Source organism: Dermacentor variabilis, chromosome 8 (genome assembly GCF_050947875.1).
Source record: "Dermacentor variabilis isolate Ectoservices chromosome 8, ASM5094787v1, whole genome shotgun sequence".
In the NCBI taxonomy this organism is placed as follows: domain Eukaryota; kingdom Metazoa; phylum Arthropoda; class Arachnida; order Ixodida; family Ixodidae; genus Dermacentor; species Dermacentor variabilis.
In genome coordinates, this window is record NC_134575.1 from 97,564,998 (window position 1) to 97,584,405 (window position 19,408).

The following is a 19,408-nucleotide window of genomic DNA, read 5'->3' on the forward strand; positions in this document are numbered from 1 at the left end:
GCGGCCGATGGAGGTGAGGTCGCTGGAGACGTGCTACTAACAGAAATACCTCCTGTGTTGATGCTGAAAAACAAAGTGCGCGTGCTTGTAGATAATGTCCCTGTGATGGCTCTGGTGGACACAGGCGCAACAATTTCGGTCATGAGTGTCTCGTTTAAACACGTGTTAGGGCGAAAGGTTTTGTTTAAATGGGACGAAGATTCAAAGTTCTGTGGAGTGAGTGGTGAGCCGTTGCGACCTATTGGTGTGTGTAGTGCTGACGTATTTTTGGGAGGCCATGTTATTACGACAGAGTTTGTAATTATTCCTCGGTCGACCCATGATGTTATTCTCGGCATGGACTTCTTGCGGGAGTGTGGTGCTACTGTCGACTGCCGCACCGGAAAAGTATTCTTAAGTGGTAGGATTCCATCAGGACTCCTGGAGAACCCTGTAGATCGCGAAACTACACTGTGTGTTTGTGGTGATACGGTCATACCTGCATCATCTACCGTTTGCGTTCCCGTTGTCTGTTGCGGCGCCGATTCCGACTGCTTCGAAGCTACCGTAGAACCGATGCACTTTAACTGTATGAAGAAAAATGTTTTGGTTCCACATTGTGTGGTGTCGATCAAAGGCGGACGCACTGGCTTATGGACCGTAAACTGTTCTAAGGAGCCCGTCATACTACCTGACGGCATGAAATTAGCCTTCGCCAGGGAACACGCGTCCTTATCAGTGGCTCAACTTACAGATGTGCCGGAAGAACCTGACGGCCACAGTTCGGAAACGGCCCTTTTGTCGATGGTCAATAAATCGCTCAGCACGAGTGAACGCCGAACGTTAGTGGGTGTGCTTTCGAAGCACGTTTCGGTATTCGACTTTGCGCAGAAGGACAATATACCTGCAATCCCTGCGTCTCGAACGCGCCATACCATCAACACGGGTTCGGCCAATCCGATTAGACAAAAGCCATATCGTGTTTCACCATCAGAGCGCCAGATTATCAACGAACAAGTGCACGAAATGATGAAAAAGGGAGTTGTACAAGAGTCAGCAAGTCCGTGGGCAGCTCCAGTGATTCTTGTTAAAAAAAAAGATGGATCTTGGAGATTTTGCGTCGACTATCGCCGTTTGAATGCTGTAACAAAAAAGGACGTGTACCCACTCCCACGTATTGATGACGCAATAGACTGCCTTCATTCCGCCTCTTACTTTTCCTCAGTAGATTTACGATCCGGCTATTGGCAAATTCCGATGCATCCTGACGACAAGGAGAAGACTGCCTTTGTAACCCCTGACGGGCTCTTCGAATTTAATGTGATGCCATTTGGATTGTGCAACGCTCCGGCAACTTTCGAGAGATTTATGGACACTGTATTGCGTGGCTTGAAGTGGAACATCTGCATGTGCTATCTCGACGACGTCGTCATCTTTGGCCGCACCTTCAGCGAACACAACTCGCGTCTGGATATTGTCCTGAACTGCATCAGAAACGCTGGTCTAGTTTTAAACTCTAAGAAATGCCACTTCGGAGACCGCCAAACCCTTGTGCTTGGGCACCTCGTCGACAAGGATGGCATCCGCCCTGATCCCCAGAAAACAGCAGCCGTTGAAGCGTTCAGTGCACCGCGCTGTGTCAAGGAGCTCCGTAGTTTTCTGGGGCTTTGTTCCTATTTCCGCCGATTTATTCCTAAATTCGCCGACGTTGCGTATCCGCTGACATGCCTGCTACGAAAGGACACCCCCTTTGAGTGGACTCCGGAGTGCGACTCTTCTTTTCGTCAGTTGAAGTTCCTGCTGACGTCACGACCGGTTCTTCAACACTTCAGTCCTTCAGCTCCGACAGAACTCCATACGGATGCCAGTGGCATAGGTATTGGTGCCGTCCTAGTTCAACGCTGCGGTGACCGCGAACACGTGATCGCATATGCAAGCCGCTCATTAAGTAGGCCCGAGCAGAATTACACTGTGACGGAACAAGAATGCCTCGCGGTAATATTTGCGGTTCAGCGGTTTCGTTCTTACCTGTATGGACGCCCCTTTACAGTGGTCACCGACCACCACTCGTTGTGTTGGCTTGTGAATCTTCGTGACCCTTGTGGCCGCCTTGCGCGCTGGGCGCTCCGACTGCAAGAATACAGCTTCACCGTCTCTTATAAGAGCGGTCGACGACACGCTGATGCGGACTGTCTCTCGCGTATGCCACTTAGTACTACGGACTGTGACGCCGATGACTTCGATCACCTCGTGGCTTCTGTGTCGCCGCGTTTTCCAGACTTCGACTGCTTCAAAACCGAACAGCGAAAAGACGATAAATTAACACCGCTCTTCACCGCTACGACCGCCTCGACGACAGCAAACCATTTCTGTGTACGTGATGGACTCCTCTATAAGAAGAACTTTTCCAGCACTGGCGCACGTTTTCTCCTAGTGGTGCCGGAGAGCCTTCGCACAGCGATTCTGCGTGCTATGCACGACGACCCTACGTCTGGCCATCTGGGTTCGGCGAGGACGCTTTACCGGATTCAGGAACGCTTTTATTGGCCTGGAATGCGACAATCTGTTGAGACGTATGTGGCCAGCTGCATGCAGTGTCAGCGCCACAAACGGCCATCTACTGCTCCGGCAGGGCTTCTGCAGCCGATCCCGCCTCCAAGCACGCCTTTCCAACAAGTGGGCATTGACTTCGTAGGCCCATTTCCCAAATCAGCCAAGGGAAACCGCTGGATAGTTGTTTGCGTCGACTACCTCACACGCTACTGCGAGACGGCGGCCGTGCCCTCCGCAACTGCCACTGACGTTTCAACATTCCTGCTGCAATATGTGATCCTGCGACATGGTCCGCCCCGCGTGATCATCAGCGACCGTGGACGACAATTCACAGCGGACGTCGTAGAGGAGCTGCTTCGTTTGTGTGATTCCCACTTGCGTCACTCGACACCATACCATCCACAGACGAATGGGCTTACGGAGCGTACCAACCGAACAATTGTAAACATGCTATCTATGTACGTTTCATCCGACCACAAGAACTGGGATGACGTACTGCCTTTTATCACGTACGCATTCAACACCGCCAAGCACGAGACCACCGGCTATAGCCCTTTCTTCCTGCTGTACGCACGGCCACCCCGGTACACAATCGACACTGTTTTCCCCTTCTGCAGTCACGAAAATTCCACTGTCGCCGAGACTCTCTGCCTCGCCGAAGAAGCTCGTCGTATTGCTCGTTTGCGCACTTTGGCATCGCAGGACAGATCAAAAGTACGCTACGACATTCGCCACCGTCCGGTAACCTATCGCCCTGGTGATTTAGTCTGGCTGTGGACTCCAGTACGGAAACGCGGGTTATGCCAAAAGCTTTTGGCCACCTACGATGGACCGTTTGTGATTATTAGCAGACTCACGGAAGTCACGTATAACATAGCTCGCCTCACGGCGAGTGGTAGAAGAGCTGCCAAGACACAAGTGGTCCATGTCGCCCGCTTGAAATTGTTCACGTCAAGACACATGGATTGACTCGCCCGGCGGGCTTCGTCTGCGACGAGAGGAATGTTACGCATGAAGAAAACGAAGACCAGTGAACGTGCTTGCGGTCCCGAGTGGAAGAAGGAAGAAGAGAACGACGCTCAGTTGATAAACCAGCTGACCGCTCTTGCGCTCACCTTCGCGACCTAAAGTAAACGGTCCCCTTCATCCGTCAGGGTTATAAACGGTCTCCTTCGCGCGTAACAATATCATATATGGAACTAGAGAAAAAGAAGAATACAGGGGAAGACAATTGCGGTCATAATGAAACACAAAGCGCGATGGGGATACAATAGGTACGAGGTGCTGTGGGGTATGTGGAAAGGTGTAACAGTTCGAAGACTTACATTTGGAAATTTGGTTGTTTGCTAGAAATCAGGGGTACAATCAGGACTCGATGGCAACCAAAGGTCAGCGGGACGCCTCGCATTGGGCACTCACAGTGTGGGATTCTCCTCCGCGCTCTTGGGACAAAGGAACGACAACACAGTGGTGCAAACAATCACAAGGGTATCTATTCCATCTTTCCTAGATCAACGCCTGCTAGCCGATTTGCTATCCACAAAACATGCCGATGGGTGCGCGACAAATCTAGGAAGACCGACTCGCCGCTTCCGGACAGCGAGAAAATATGTTCGCCCCATGCTGGATCCCAACGCCTGGTCATTCGCGCGTACGGTCAAGCGAACGGTGGCGCGTTCAAAGGCAGGCCACGCGAGGCAGTCTCGCAAAAGCATGGGTCGGCGCGCGCGCGCGGGACGTTCACGCTGTTCGCCGATCCGCCGGGAAAGAGGAAGCACCTTGTCTCCCGGCGCCCAAGTAACCCCGCCTGTCGGCGGCGTTAGCAGCGCAGCACTCGCGCCCTCTCCCGCACTGCGCTTCAACCACATCGACCGCCGCGGGCGTCACGCAGGCCACGCGGCGAAGCAGGATTGCAGGAGATGGCGGAAAACAAGATATCAGGGGACGCGCGAGAGTCGCGCATCCCCACAACAGGAAGCCTATAAATTAAGCTGTGCAGGATGATATGGGCTGCACAAGATTTGAAGTGAGGGTAGATCACAGTAAAATTCATTCTGAAGAGCGACTGAGGAATATGGAAGAAAGTAAATGGGCTGAGAGAGTGTTCAGGTATATGTACAGGAAAAACATTGATTCACAGTGGAGGAAAAGAACTAGGAAGCTTACCAGCAAGTATGCAACCTGTAGGGTGAGCAACGTGGCAACAAAAAGCGTCAAGCGGAAAGTCAGAGACACGAGATAATCTCATAGGTGGCGGCAATAGAAAGGAAACCTGCTATGAGTCACTGCTAAAGATAAAGAAAACAAATTAGGAAAGAAACAATTCATGATAACTCAAAGGGAAGCTCATTACTTTTCAAAGTGAGCTCAGGATGCCTTAGAATACGCACTTATAAAGCTAGATATAAGGAAGAAGAAGCATGTGCTTGCTGTGGCAAAGCTAAGGAAACAATGGAGCATGTTTTATGAGAATATGAAGATATCTGCCCAGCAGTCGATTTAGGCACCATTGGCCTCCTTGAAGCTATTGGTTTGAGAGAGAGCTGGGGAAAAGGAAACATGTCTGCAACAGAGTTTATTAAGAGGCGATTGGAAGATTGGTGGAAGTAGGGAAACTACAAACAACGGACGCATAAGGAAACAAAGTTCACAATAGTGGTTCAGAAAGTTTGGTTATGGGAATCCATCAAGGTGTTTTTCTCATTCATTTCTTTTCTTTTTTTAACATAGGTAGAACGTGAGGCAATATATGAGCTTGGTGGCACAACCCACCATCAAGTTCCAAAGGGGACGCTCATAGTATACATCTATCCATCCATTCTCGTTCACTATGGCTGCCCTGTTCTGCTTTTCTTCGGCTGCTTAAGGTCTTTTTTCGACCGCCTTCCATTCATCGCGCTCCATAGTTAGCTAATTTTTGAGCTCTTTGACCTGTTTCACAAGCTCATGCTGGAAATCCTCGATCTTCTTGAGCCTAGCATCGACATCACAATGTCTGGCGACTGACGCGACTTCCTCCGTTTTCACCTGGCGCCTCCTCTACCTTGAGGGAGCCCCCACACACTGCATGCTTTGCCTTCTCTCTCGTCATGTGTTGCACTTTGTTTTTTCTAACGGAAACTCCGATGCTTTCACAGCATGTGCCTTTAAACAAAAGCCGAAACGAACAGTATCTAAATTTTTAAAATACCGCACAGTAATTATCACCAATGTTTTAGAAGCAATAAATGGAACCTCGTACTGCCTGACCTGTACGCATGGTTCTGTTACCTTTCTTCTGTTCACAACACGCTGCTACGTGCGAGCAAATCGACGAGTCGGTCGATTATGACATTGCTCCTTCTATTTGGTGTCCTTCAGTTAGCTGTGGATGAGGAAGTCATTGGCATTGTTCAGGTTTTCTTGGTGACTCCTTTAAGCACATTGTCCTTACGGAGTTCTTCAACTGCCAGCAGTCGAATCGGTGCAAGTTGTACCTGCTCACTTTGTCACTTTCTGAGTCTGCAGCAGGCTAACACGCTCATTGCAGCAGCGACTACAGTTGCTACTTGTATCCCACCAGGCTGGAAGGGAAACCCAGGAATCACCTGACAATGTCCAAGCAGCCGCAGAGTTGACAGAGGGGTTTGTTTCTTTTTCTTTTTGGATGAGTTCATCAATAGCAGTTCGTCCATGTCATTCTTGTTCTTGACTTAGGCGCCAGGAAGGCGTTCGCTGATACACAAGCATGACGATCTGCTGTACATCACGACTGTGTCGCAGCACTTTCGATCGAACTTAAGTTGTCTAATGTTGAGTCATGGGTGCCTTCGGCGATAGCGGACTCTGTGGTGTAGTTCACGGAAAATATCTCTGCTTGTCGATGAATGTGAGCATTTTGGCTCACGCAGGTCTGTTCGAAACTGGGGTGGCTGCTAGCAGCGGTCTTTTTCAGTCGTAACGTAGTCATTCGTGCGACGGTGTTTGTAGCAGCTTGTGTCCTTTTTGTGGTTGTGAATGGTCTTAGGCGGCCTTGACTCTGTCGTCGAAATGTTGCACCCATGCTTGTGGTTCCGAACACTGCTTCGCCAGTGTTGTTCCCTCTCCTCACTGCGGTGGCGGTGGTGGGACGATCAAGGGTGGTAGCATGATGGCCACTGGACAGGCTCTGAATCTGCCACACCCTTCGCACAATGTAGGGCAAGTGGGCAGGTGTGTATGAATCATGGGCTAACTTGGGTTGTAGCATTCGGCTGGTCACTGACATCTGTTCCCCGGACGTTGCATGGTGTGGGAATTGAGGTGCCTTCCTGTGCCTTGTCCCCCAACTCCTGCGCTGTGTTTAGCTTGATCTCCGGGAACTGCCACCATAACGGCAACATGGCTGACACAACTAGCGTGCCGAAGCTAATTTCTTGCACAAACTGTGCTTATCCCTCCCAGGGTCGAATCACCACGTGAGCCAGTGTCACCAAGATGCGCCCCAATTCGCCTCCCGAGTGGTGGGCCCCGGGATCCTCTCCACCCGAGCTCTCTTTCGCTGAGCGCTTCATTGCCGCGGCAGATGCTCACAGGCCTGCACCTAGGTGGTTACAAGGACCTTTGCTCCTGCAATTCTTTCGTTTTCGCACTTCGTGGGCCGCTTCGCAGTTAGCCCTAGTGCAGCGGGCACGCATAGTCGATCGGTCTTGCGGTGAGCCTTTTCCCATAAGTGCCGTGACTGTCACACTTTGCTGTGTCTTGGTTGAATAAACCTATGCTTGTTGGCGATCTGATTCTGGAGCCTTCTCTGCGCCATGTCAGACTCGATGAACCTTGCCCAAGTGCTTTTGCGCATTGCAGAGTGGAGGAGTGCCGTGCCCTTCCCTGACCATCGCTCGGTGGGTGAGCCTTGTGCAAACCCACCTCCATATAACTGCCTATCAACTTGGTTTCAGCATGTCATCACTGCAGACCCCTTTTCAGCCCTCGTTCCTGCCTGATCCCCTGGCCACGGACTTAATTTCCTTCAACGCAGATGACACCTACAGCATGAGGTACGTACACTCTGCTTTTGGCCACCGGGATCAATCCCTTCTTTGGAAAGCCCTTTCGTCACATCGACCGCCTAGAGGTGTACCCTAGTCCTAGCCGCGCCAGTTTTGGGTTTGCTCAACTCTTTGAGACGCGCGTGAAACAGGTGCCTACTAGCACCCCCAATGTTCTGTTGCCGCTCGCTGGCTGCTTTTCGTCGCGAGTGCAGTTGAGTACCCCAGGCGCGACTACGGAGCCACCCTGCTTGAGTGTCCACACTAACTCACTCACTGGCCTGTCATTTTCTTGAGCGCCTTTCTCTGACGAATTCGCCATAGACCAGACAGAGTCATGCGTCACTATGCGTGACGTTACAGCAGCGCAATGTACTTAGGCGCACTTGTGAGAAATATGTCAACTCTCCAGCTGGGAGCACAAAGCTCGCAAGAAGAAGAGCGAACGGCATTTGGCTTGAAATTTCAGCCCTTTCCATGGCACATAGCGATGTAATACTAAGCAGACACGATTGCTAGCACGCATTGTATACACGGTGCTTGCCGGCGCAAAATGGCCACATCTGGTGAGGGGCTCCTTAACATTTTGGACCCAGCCATCACTAAGTTGAAAATCCTCAATGTTCATATGAAGCACTACGGCTTCTGCCTTTTGATTTAAAACATCACCGGACACCAGCACTTGCATGGCGATCATGGCTTTCAGTCACATTAGAGTAGCTTCAAGTTTTGGGTGGGCACTGGGGCTGACATTCTTCTGTCGAGATCGGGAAGATTTCTCAGTGGCTTCCAAAATCTTTACCTTGTTATTTATGTAGACTAATATTGTCTGCTTCCAGAGTTCTAATTCTTTTGCGACGTGTGATTGCAACAAGCCCCTTTGCACTTTCCTGATAATGGTGGCCTTCTTTTCCATCGTCACTATGCTATGATTTCCTCACTTCAAAGCCTCTGTCACAAGGCGGCGGATGACGAAGCCAGTGTCGGCACCATTGTTAACAACTGGCGATGAAACCACGGAAGACAATCGGTTGTTGAAGTGACTAAGCCTAGCATCACAGTATGCAGCTGAAGAAAACCACAATGTACATGAGTGGCGATACAAAGAGTACCACTGGCCATATGCGACTGACGAGTGCCGACAGCAATGAGAGCACAAAGGCACGTGGGAGAGTGCATCAAGCGGTGCCTATTGAGGCTGTACCTGAAATGGTAGCTCTGAATTGGCATGCGAAATGTGTGCAACGCTGCTTTGAGGCTGCAGAAAAACAAAATGACAGCGATGTTGTTTGCATTTTCCGTAGTGTCAATCTTGCGATTGTGAGAAAAATTAAGAAAAATTAAACGAGAACAGTTCGAAACATTCAAAATTTTCGTTATTATTATACATAACTATATGGAGCAAATTGGCAATAATATTGCAGAGTTAAAATATTCCGGCCGGCCCAGAAAATAGGGTGTCCAAAAAAATCAGTCGGCAATTGTATCATTATTATGCTGTGAAAAAAAAACCATATTCGAATTCGACTTTCTGTTATTAAACATGTTGTAAACCATTCTGCTAATCTTACGCTGCAACTGCACGCACATGAATTACCAAGGACAGGTTGGGTTTTGGTCAGTTGTCGCAAAATAACTAGCACGATCTTCCTGTGTCTGTCATGTAGTATACTGTGACAGTTCAAAACATTCAAAATTTTCGTTATTATTATACATAACTATATGGAGCAAATTGGCAATAATATTGCAAAGTTAAAATATTCCGGCCAGCCCAGAAAATAGAGTGTCCAAAAAAATCAGTCTGCGATTGTATCATTATTAAGCTGTGAAAAAAAAAACATATTCGAATTCGACTTTCTGTTATTAAACATGCTGTAAACCATTCTGCTAATCTTACGCTGCAACTGCACGCACCTGAATTACCAAGGACAGGTTGGGTTTTGGTCAGTTGTCGCAAAATAACTAGCACGATCTTCCTGTGTCTGTCATTTAGTATACTGTGAAACAAAATAAATTTTTCTTGTTTGCAGTTGTCAAAGTGGAGAAAGGAGCATAGTTTTTGTCATTATTGTGGCAAACATGCCAAATGTGCAAACTTTGTCCAAACACGAGTTGTGCAAAAATAACATGTCAGGGCTTTATAAATGCATTTGAAAACAATGTGATAAAATGGGTGAAAGGTTCACATGAATAGAAAATAGAGAGCAACTGTCGATTTTCACTGGAAGTTAGGTTGTGCAACGGCTACCTTGTTGACAGTGAAATTGAAGACACTGTGATGGAATTCTCTAGTGAGCACCGTGGACGAGTTCTCCTGATGACAGCAGATTCAATTCATTGCAAAGGCATTTGAATTGCTCATTAGTGCCTCATTTATCAAAGGGAAAACGCTTCACTTTTCGCATCAGCAAAGGTGGACAGCATATTGTAACAAGAGTGCTGAGGAAGAATAAGTATCCACTAGCACAAACAGGTGGTACAAAAGAGGTCCCGTTGGCCACTGCAGTCTGTAAACATGGAAAAAAAAAACCGGAAGCTGCTATCAACGGGAGAGGACCAAAACCAGCATTCACCTCAAGACGCGTATACGTCGTCTGAAGCGATTTCTCGCGTGCACCTCAGGAGCCCAGTGCATGCTGCTCATTGCCTGAGGGCAGTGTTGCACATGCGTAGTCCCGCTTAGTCATCGCCGATGATGTGCTCTGGGATGTCGTCACCGAAACCTGTCCCAGGACAAGAATCCTTACAGTTCCCGTGCCATATTCAGCTCGCTCAATGAATGAGCATATTGATAAAACAAGTTATGTTTTATAGTTGACTGCATTATGTTTGAATTTTATTCACATCAAATCCAGAGGTCAACTTACATTCTCCATTGATCTATATTCATGTTCTTACTCATACACCGATCTATACATAACTAAAAGACTCACTGGGTGTAACATTATCGTGGACCAATGTAAGGGCCACAACACCAGGACAAGAGGGCTCTGGATTAAACTCTGCCATCTAAGGTACTTCAATGTGCTCAGTAGGGCAGTATTTTTGCCTTTTGCCTCAATCACTATGCAGGCAACAATAAAATAACTGCTAATTTATCCTCAGCGACAGAACATCACACACACTTGAGCAAGTCGTGCCAAGCTAGGCAGACTTGGTCATTTACCACATTCGTATAAGCAGGCAAATGTAAGAAAAGTGCCGGTCATTGCCCACCTGAGCTGGAGCTTAACTGCTCCACAGCCTCCATAGTCTGCACGCTCCTAGACTCGCTCCCTGGTTTCAACGAGCACCCAACAGACTTGTCAGCGAGAGACAAGCTGCACTGCATGCCAACCTCGACCTGACCACCGATCTTTGAAGGGGCATGGCATGCCATTTTGGCAGCGATGCTTTCAGTTAGGCTCATCGCATTTGTGAGGCCTGCAGAAAATAAGTGAGGCGATTGCAGTCATGTTACAGCATCAAGAACAAGAGGTAAATACAATAGAATAAATACAGGAGCACTTCACAATGCATAGCCGAGGAACACAAAATAGCCCTTCCGGTTCAGTATTCCTAAAGGGCTACAAAGGACAGTCCACATTGGATACTCGAAAGCAGGGCACCCTCCTTTTGTGAAAGGCTTATGACAGTGGAACATATTTGAGACAATTTTTCATCTCATGCATTTTAAAGCTATTGGTGTAGTCCAACTAATCAGAAGTTATTGCACCATCCTAAGCTCATTGCAATCAGCCTATTTAATGTCAACTGTAGGATCTCCTGTCACCCCATGTCTTGTGCCAGATGAAACTGACACATGACCTCGTTTATCTTTTACGGGTGAGCGCTTTTACCGTCTACAAAGTGTTATCACTCAGCGCAGGACGCGTCTACATGTATCGGAAGTTTTCAAAATGTTATCGATGCTTCTATCTGCTGTCTGTTGTCGCCGAACCTTCGTAAGCTGAGTGCATGTATGCACGACACAAATGGTGTAGGACTTTGTAGAAGGCACGCGGGTCCCAGCGGCTACTCTGGAACATTCGACGACTGATCGATAAAAGCCGACGTGCTTCACCCATTGTTCAGATTTTCACCGATCGCGGACTGTGTTTGCCACTGTCGCTGTTCTCTGAGTATAACGTGTTTTTTGAGGGCACAAGTTGACCCAATAAAATGCTTGTTTCCTCATTTTTAGTATTGCTGCTTTCCTCACCGTCACTACTACGTGACAATACCATCCCGTGCTTGCAAATTTTCTATGTCCTCACACTACCTGTCTGCTACCCAGGATTGCATGTCAGTTCGATTGATAACAATTCAGTAACCCTGATAGGCCGTCGGTTACCTGCCCTACAAATTACATTGCTGGTCAGTAGTTCATTTTCAATGCAACAGCATTATTTAAGAACTTTACCCAATTAGCGGTAGGTGTATAGGTATGTATGTATGACGGAACATAACCTCTTTCCTGCCAACTTGTGTTTGTGTGTAGAATATGATCAAATGGGTAGAGCATTTGGTCGCTGTGCTGTCCCTGGGAACTGGGTTCAAAACTAACTGCCGGCCCAACTTCGGTCGCTCAGCATCTAAGAATGGGCATGTGCTTCTATTCAACAACCTTCTTGGATGCTAAGTAGAGTCACTGTGTATGTGGTACTCGGTATGTACCACTGTTCAATGAGCAGCCTCTCCTAGTGATCTCCAATTACCCCTGTCTTGTCATCTACTTTTACCCTGACTGTGTCTAGGTTGGTTGGCCTGCTCCCTCCCAACTAATTTGTTCTTTCTCTTTTCAAATTGAGAACAATCCTAGACCTCTCTAACCTATGATCACTACTATTTACCCGACCTCATACTTCTACAACTTGCACTATGCTAGGGTCGGCACAAAGTATAAAATCTATTTCATTTCTTGTTTCCACATTACGACTTTCCCAGGCCCACTTCCTGTTATTCCGCTTCCAGAAGAAGGTATTCATAACTCAGAGGCAATTTATTTCCATGAAGTCTGCCACATCTCTCATCTTCTAATTCTAGAGTTCATGACATAGTTGCCAGTCACCATTTCCCCCACCCAATTATCCCCCACTTTCGCATTAAAGAGCCCCTCGAGGTCTGGCCATTTTGAGTTGACAAGTACAGTGCATACAATGCGGACTCATAATCAAGGATGCTAAAATTACATCACTACACACCGCGGAAACAGCTAAAATTTCGAACTTAACACCGTTCACTCTTTTCCTCACGGGCCTGCGCTCCAAGGTGAGGGGATGACTTATATCAACAAAAGCGCCTACGTACATGTGTATGCTGTGATGTTGCTCATAGTGACATGTGACCCTTCAAGAATTATTCAAGGCAACATGTGTTATTTGTGTAATCTGTTGTCTCAAGAGACGAATTAAAGTTTAGAGAAATAATATAACATGCAGACCGAATGTCTGCTGTTTGTTTTACTTTACACCACAGCAATAGAGATGTACAGTCAAACCCTTTTTATAACTACACCGGTTTCAACAATATATCGGTTATAACAACGAAAAGCAGCTACACCATAAACTTTTGTAAGTTTTCTATGGGGAAATAACCTGCTTACTTCAATGTCCTCATGACACATTATCATTTATAACGATGAAGTATGGCTGCTGGGTGTCCATACCAAAAGGTAATGTAATGCGAAATCCTTGAAAAGAAAGAAGGAAAGATGAAATGCAAGCCGCCCAGTGCTTCTCCCCATGAGAGATGCACCCCAGTGTCACACACATTTCTTCCGTCACATTTCCACCCCTCCGAACACGAACGGACTGTGCCCATAGATCTGCGCTGCGCCACCCTCCGAAACACGACTGGACCGTGCCAACTGCGCTGACAATGCTGCCGGCGCTGCTCCTAGATTGCTCGCTCGGCCCTCACAGTTGGTCCTTTAATCTCTGGCCCTCATTCTGCGCAATTCTGCTAACGGATTAAGTCGCTCATGCTTGTCTTCGTTCGTTGCATTGAAATCATTCCTGGCCACACTGTTTCTCAGCCTAGTTTGACATGCCACCAAAACGGAAGATGGCTGATCAGCCCACTCATCATCAGCAATGCACGACATTGCCGGTGAAAAGAAAGCGCACTGCTATAAATTTGGAAACAAAGTGCTTCTAACCAATGAGGCGATCGTCGCAAACATGCTTGCATCAGATACCGACGGCAGCGATGACGGAGTAGGGGAGGCTGCGTCAACACTGTCCCCGCAGGAGGTCCCGCATATGATTGTCCCTCATGAGCCTGTTTTTGCGAGGGACCTTCCGCTTCCCTACATGGGGCACCCAAATGCCTTGCAGAAGGGTGTCGGCAAACTTCGCATAAAGCGAGCAAGGCTGACGGACATGCGGTTTTTTCAAGCAAGGCAGTGGGGAGGTATGTAGCGAGATGCTCGTGGCGATCTCGCTCCAGCATTTCTTCTGGATTTCTCAAGCTGAGATGTTGCCATAGCAGCCTTCCCGCATATTTTAAAAGGCGCCTCTTGGGGCCACCAAAAGGATGCCTCGGTGGAGCTCGTATATCATTTGCCGCTCTTGACTCTTCTTTGCAGTTGTTATACCAGTGCCGTTCTTGAACGTCGACAGTCGCGGCTTCTTAACAACATGCGATCGAAGCGCGCAGGAAGCAGAGTTAAACAGTTGATCGAGTCAACACAATCAGAAGGCAGATGGAGGATGGTGGCGGGGAGAACTGACCTTCGCGCCATTATATTTTTCTCGGAACCGCTACGCCATTCCTCTTTTTCGTGGAACCCGGTTATAACAATGGATTTTTTGTGGCACTTGAATCAATATTGTTATAACTAGGTTCGACTGTATTTCTGTTTTGTCTGCTTATTCCCACATCGTTCAGTTGCAAGTAAACACAATGAAACTTTATATATAATTTTCTAGCCTGTTCCAGCATGTGGTCATGCTCTGTGATCCACTTGTGCCAGCCTCAGTATCTGTGTAGCACTGACCAATGCCTCCTCTAAACAAAATTATGCCTTGGACGTCGCTTGTTTTGCCATTAGAGGTTTGCCAACACAAAATGCGAGCAGATCGCCCCGTAGTCGTGCTCGCAACTGTACTGCCGGAGCCGGAGTGATGCTGTTGGCAACACTGTGTCAGGCAGCGGTGCATCTGGCTACACGTTGTGCAGGCGGTTGCTTGTATGCTTGTAACATGCACTGGAGGCGCGACGTAGAGCACACGCCTGCTTCGTCACAAAATTTTTCTTTGAAGCTATTCGAAATATTCTACTGTGAATGATATGACATGCTTACTTTAATTTTTGTGTGTATTCGGATATAACAGAACATTTATGGTTTCCATTGATGCAACTCGTTTCTAGCATATTTATAAGCATTTGGCCATCTTTCGACAATGTCGTGCAATGAGTTTTGAAGTTTTGAGCATTACATTAATTTGGCAGCTTTTCAAAAAGATAAGATTTTGTCAGGATTAGTTAGTGTTAAAAAAATGAATGGTGAAGAAAGGTATGCTCAAAATTCCTGCTGATTCCTTTTTTTTTTTTTGATCACCTTTAGAATTGCTGAGCCAGTCTGAAGTAGTGGTTGCTGCAACCATGGTGACCGCAGCTCAGGGTTGGCAGGCTCTTTAAGTTGACCATTGCCGAGAAGACTGTGAGGCACACCTTAGCAAGTATATTTTTTGAATCTTACACATTAAATACATTTCTTTCTGACTGAACATGAATGGGACACGAAGTCATCAGGCAGCTTCGACGTGTCGAACACGCTCTCAGTACTGTTACGTTATTTTGTGTTAAGCCACTGCTATGAATCAACACAAAAAACATGAAAAAGAACCAAACAAGACATTTGATTCAAGAACGAAGAAATTTTGTTATGTAAATGGAACACACTGAAGTATGTACTGGCGCAGGGAAAGAAAAGGGCGTGTTAACAGCTAGGTGAGGTAACAGTTGTTTGAAGACAATGCATATTCAGGCTCCCACCAAAATCCCTCTCTCCCCACCATGCCTAGAGCTGACGACATTCATGTTGCCAACTGGGCATTTTGCCCTTCACAAGTCTCCCATTCGATCGGCATAACATCAACACCAAAATACTGCGGAAAGTGCAAGTCCGAAATCTTGATCGGACTAACAGGAGTCATCAAGCTCATGGATGACATACTCGTCTTTAGCCACAATGAAGTCAGTCATGAGAGGAATGCTGACATGATGCTCAAGCAGCTGTCTCCTCAAGCATCCCTGCTCATTACTCTTCGACAATGACGACCACGATTCATCAAAAGTCTCCACACCACTGTCCAATGACTACATCCCGCAGGCATCCAGCTCGGCGCTCTTCATCGACTCGTCCACTTCACCTTTGCTGCAGAACATGATCAAAGCACCTTGCTTCAGCTGTTTGAAGTATTGCACTTCATCGATATGCCAACTGTGGAGGAAAGAGGAAAGTAGGGAAAGGAGGAGGCAAAGGTAGAGAAGAGGTATTTCAGCAGTCAGCAGGCTTTGTTTCCATTACTCACAAATTATGCTTCAGGGATGCACGACAAGATCGCGACAATCATTTCCTTGCAGAAATTTCTACTATAACTTGAGAACTTTTCCTGACAGGGGGTTTCCTTTCAAGCAGTTTGGCGGCAGCATTCCTGTCAGCCACTCGTTGAGCAAAATGTTTAAAAAGCGGCCTGATAAAACTTCCTGGAACTTAGAAGCAGCAGCAGCTCTTTGCGGTGGTCAGTGTCGGTGTTTCCACAGCTCATCACTGGTAGGCTCATGGGCTCTTGCACAATCCTCTGTGCGTAAAGTTCAAGGGCTTCGCGACGGGCCTCCAATGAGGAAGCACACATTCCACGAATCTCCGAAGACCTATGAGCAGATTCAGCAGTTCCCGAGATCGATAAAACAGGCCACCACAGTCTCGATGAGCGATGGGCCCGTGCTTAGGAGTGCTGCTTTTTGCTCAGCGTAGGAACGCTATACGGCCTGCACAGGGAATGTGCTCACTCGCCGCACGCACGATGTATCTGCCAATCATGGCCACGCTGGCGATCTGAGGGGTGAGACAAATGGTCGCGCTGAAAGGCAGTTTTTTAACCCCTGCGCTACCATGTTTAGGACCTCATCAAAGGTGCTTGTCGCACCATGCAATTCCTGTTGAATAAGAATAAGATGCTGCGATGAGAACGTGGTCAAGCTCTTAACATTGCTTTCACTTGAAGCTGACACGATTCTGGTCTTCAGCATTTTTTCCAGGACACATGCTGCACTCTTTACGTCCAACATGTCATTGTACCCGGCAGTGCGGCGCAGAAAGCCAAACATTGGCTCGATCGGGTCGCTGGACATTTTCCAAGTCAGGATGAACTGGAAACTTTTTTCACTGTAAGTAGATGATGGATGCAGGCAACTTTTGATTTTGTTGGAAAAATCAGTGAGATAAATTTTCTTGCTTAAAGGTCCCCTCACCAGGTCTGGCCATTTTGAGCTGACAAGCGCAGAGCATACAGCACGTGACAGCAATTGTGTCTGCAAAGTATTTCACTGCCATGTGCCGCGGAAAGATCCGAAATTTCAAACGGAGCGCTGTTTTTCCTTCTCACAGCTGCCACGCTCCAAGCCGGAGGATGATATACTCCCATCCCTGCACCTACGTAGTCGTGTCTGCAGTATGACGTAGCTCGTGGTGACGCGTAACTTTGAGAATTATTGAAGGCACCATCTGTTATTTGTGTGATCTGTTGCTTGAATTGAAAAATTGAAGTTTAGAGAAATAATAAAACACACAAACGGAATGTCTGCGTGTTTTTTGCTTTACTTCACACCGAAGCAAGAGAAATGTACTTCCGCTTTGTCTGCTTGTTCCCATGGTCGTGCGGTCACGTGCGCAGGTACCGAAAGTGTGCTATGTTCTACTGTGTTCCAGTGCGTGATCATTCCTTGCGATCCACTTGTTCTGCCTCAGCATTAGCATAGAACTGAATTATGCCACTAGTACGGTTTCCCTGCACATAGCGTGGAATATTTGTGCGCTGCACGAACGAGAGAACAGCTCGCGCGCGATGTTGTCACGGATGTGCATAGCAGTGAAAAGAAAAGTGAGAAAAACATATGCATCACGCGATCCTCGAGGTTCGGTATGAGAGAATGCAGGGAAGGAATTTTGCTTGTGGAGGCTAGACAGGGCGAGTAGAGAGACTGTCTTGCTTGGCAGTAGAGCCCGCATGCAGAAATCATGCGTTTGTGGCACTGAAATATTTCTATCTCGGCTATTAATGAGCCGACTTGAAAATTTTCTGCGGCAGAATGCTCCCTAGAGGACACGTAACAACTTCCAGCATATAACAAAATTTTGCTATGGGGCCTGGTGAGGGTCCCTTTAAGGTGCCAACCGCAAGCTGGGCTTGGAGAACAATCGCGCCCCCGACAATCTATTTCAGCAGCGCATCAGACATTGCAGTTACAGCGGCATCATCTCGCACTGTTGTCTATGAATAAAGAGTGCTAAGGTGACGCTAAAGGTTTGGAGAAACTGCGAGTTAAAAAGGACGGACATGCGAGAGCAGACGTCTCAACACCAGCTGCCCTTTTCACTAGTTGGCACTGGTCTGCGTTCTTGAACCGAAGCCATGCTCCATTTTATTGTGTCCGCAATTGAATATTGCCGACAAAAAAAAGAAAAGGAAAAAAAATAACATCGGGTTCTGGTTCCTTCACACTGCGGCGCTTTGATGACTTGCGGCCATCCACTACTGCCCGACAGTGCAAAGTGCTGAACTACTCGCGAATCTACTGGCATTCTACTGCTGGTGAAACTACTGGCATTACTGCGTCCCTTTGTCCCGACCGTCAGTAGCAGAAAGGCCGAACGCCGCACTTGAAATTTATTAAGCATGACAAGCACCAGCATGAAAACAAGGATGCGGAGACGAAGTTTGACATCACTCTGGGTACTCTCATCGTGAGCGCGCGATAGCAACGCCGTGGTGCGGCCCCGTAGCTGCTCCGGCCGCCTAAGCCGTGGTCCATTTCAATCTGTTGACGACTGTACATGCTGCTCTTCACTTTGATGCCAAGTTGAGTCACTGTGCATGTACCAGTATTGAACAAAACTCTTTGACACCACTACCAACAACACCCCTACCACTACCGTAACCAACAATAGTGCGCCAATCATGATTGCTAATGACATTAAAGTTACCAATCATGTCAAAAGAATGGATGCACCACCAATTTGCTTCTTCTTAACCCCATTAGGGCCTACTTCTTTTTCTCCAAGTGCGACCCCCCAGCGTTGAGTTCGTTTTTATTGCAGGTTTAACATCGTCAGACTGACCTATATTGCAAAAAAGTTACATTTTGTCAGAGTGACTATAAAGTGGCAATTAATATTTTTCTTAGAAAAGCATGCATTGTTTATTTTTCAATACAGATACAGATGGGTTGCATAACTACTTATAAGAATAAAATAGTAGATATACCGAAATAGATATGTTCCTAATTCGGCACTCACCTAGGCCTTGTTCAGGTGCTTTGCAGCCACACTCGGTACATGCTGCTCTTTATTGAACCACGTTGACGCCAAATTGGGTCACAGGTGTGAGCACTTTTCATATTACTACTTGACCCTTTGAGACGTTGTCTACACAATTGTGCACAGCAGGAGAGTGCATCAATAGCAAAAGCACTGATGAAAGTAATGGTATTTAAAATGTGTTTCATACATCTTGAAACACTTATTATTGGAACTGTGCTGCAATTTTGAATAACGTGCAGAATGTTTTAGCAAAATGAGTGGGAAGGTAGACAGTTGGGTGTTTTTACTCTGTGTCAGTATGTTGTATGCAGCGGGTTCAATTCTTACATTGTTTTTTAAA

General features: G+C 47.3%; 1 protein-coding gene and 1 long non-coding RNA gene across 3 annotated transcripts in view; one reads left to right on the plus strand and one right to left on the minus strand.

Annotated features, from left to right (window-relative positions):
• LOC142590440 (uncharacterized) overlaps positions 1–19,408 on the minus strand; it is a 75,000-nt gene that overhangs the window by 34,502 nt on the left and 21,090 nt on the right. For both annotated transcript variants that reach the window (XM_075702550.1, XM_075702549.1), the window contains one exon: positions 10,755–10,961. In XM_075702550.1, coding sequence (XP_075558665.1) covers positions 10,755–10,947 — 193 coding nt within the window. In that variant the 5' untranslated portion in view covers positions 10,948–10,961. The remainder of the gene's footprint in view (positions 1–10,754; positions 10,962–19,408) is intronic.
• The window catches only part of LOC142590450 (uncharacterized), a 118,802-nt gene that overhangs the window by 14,391 nt on the left and 85,003 nt on the right, over positions 1–19,408 (plus strand). The window lies entirely within an intron of this gene.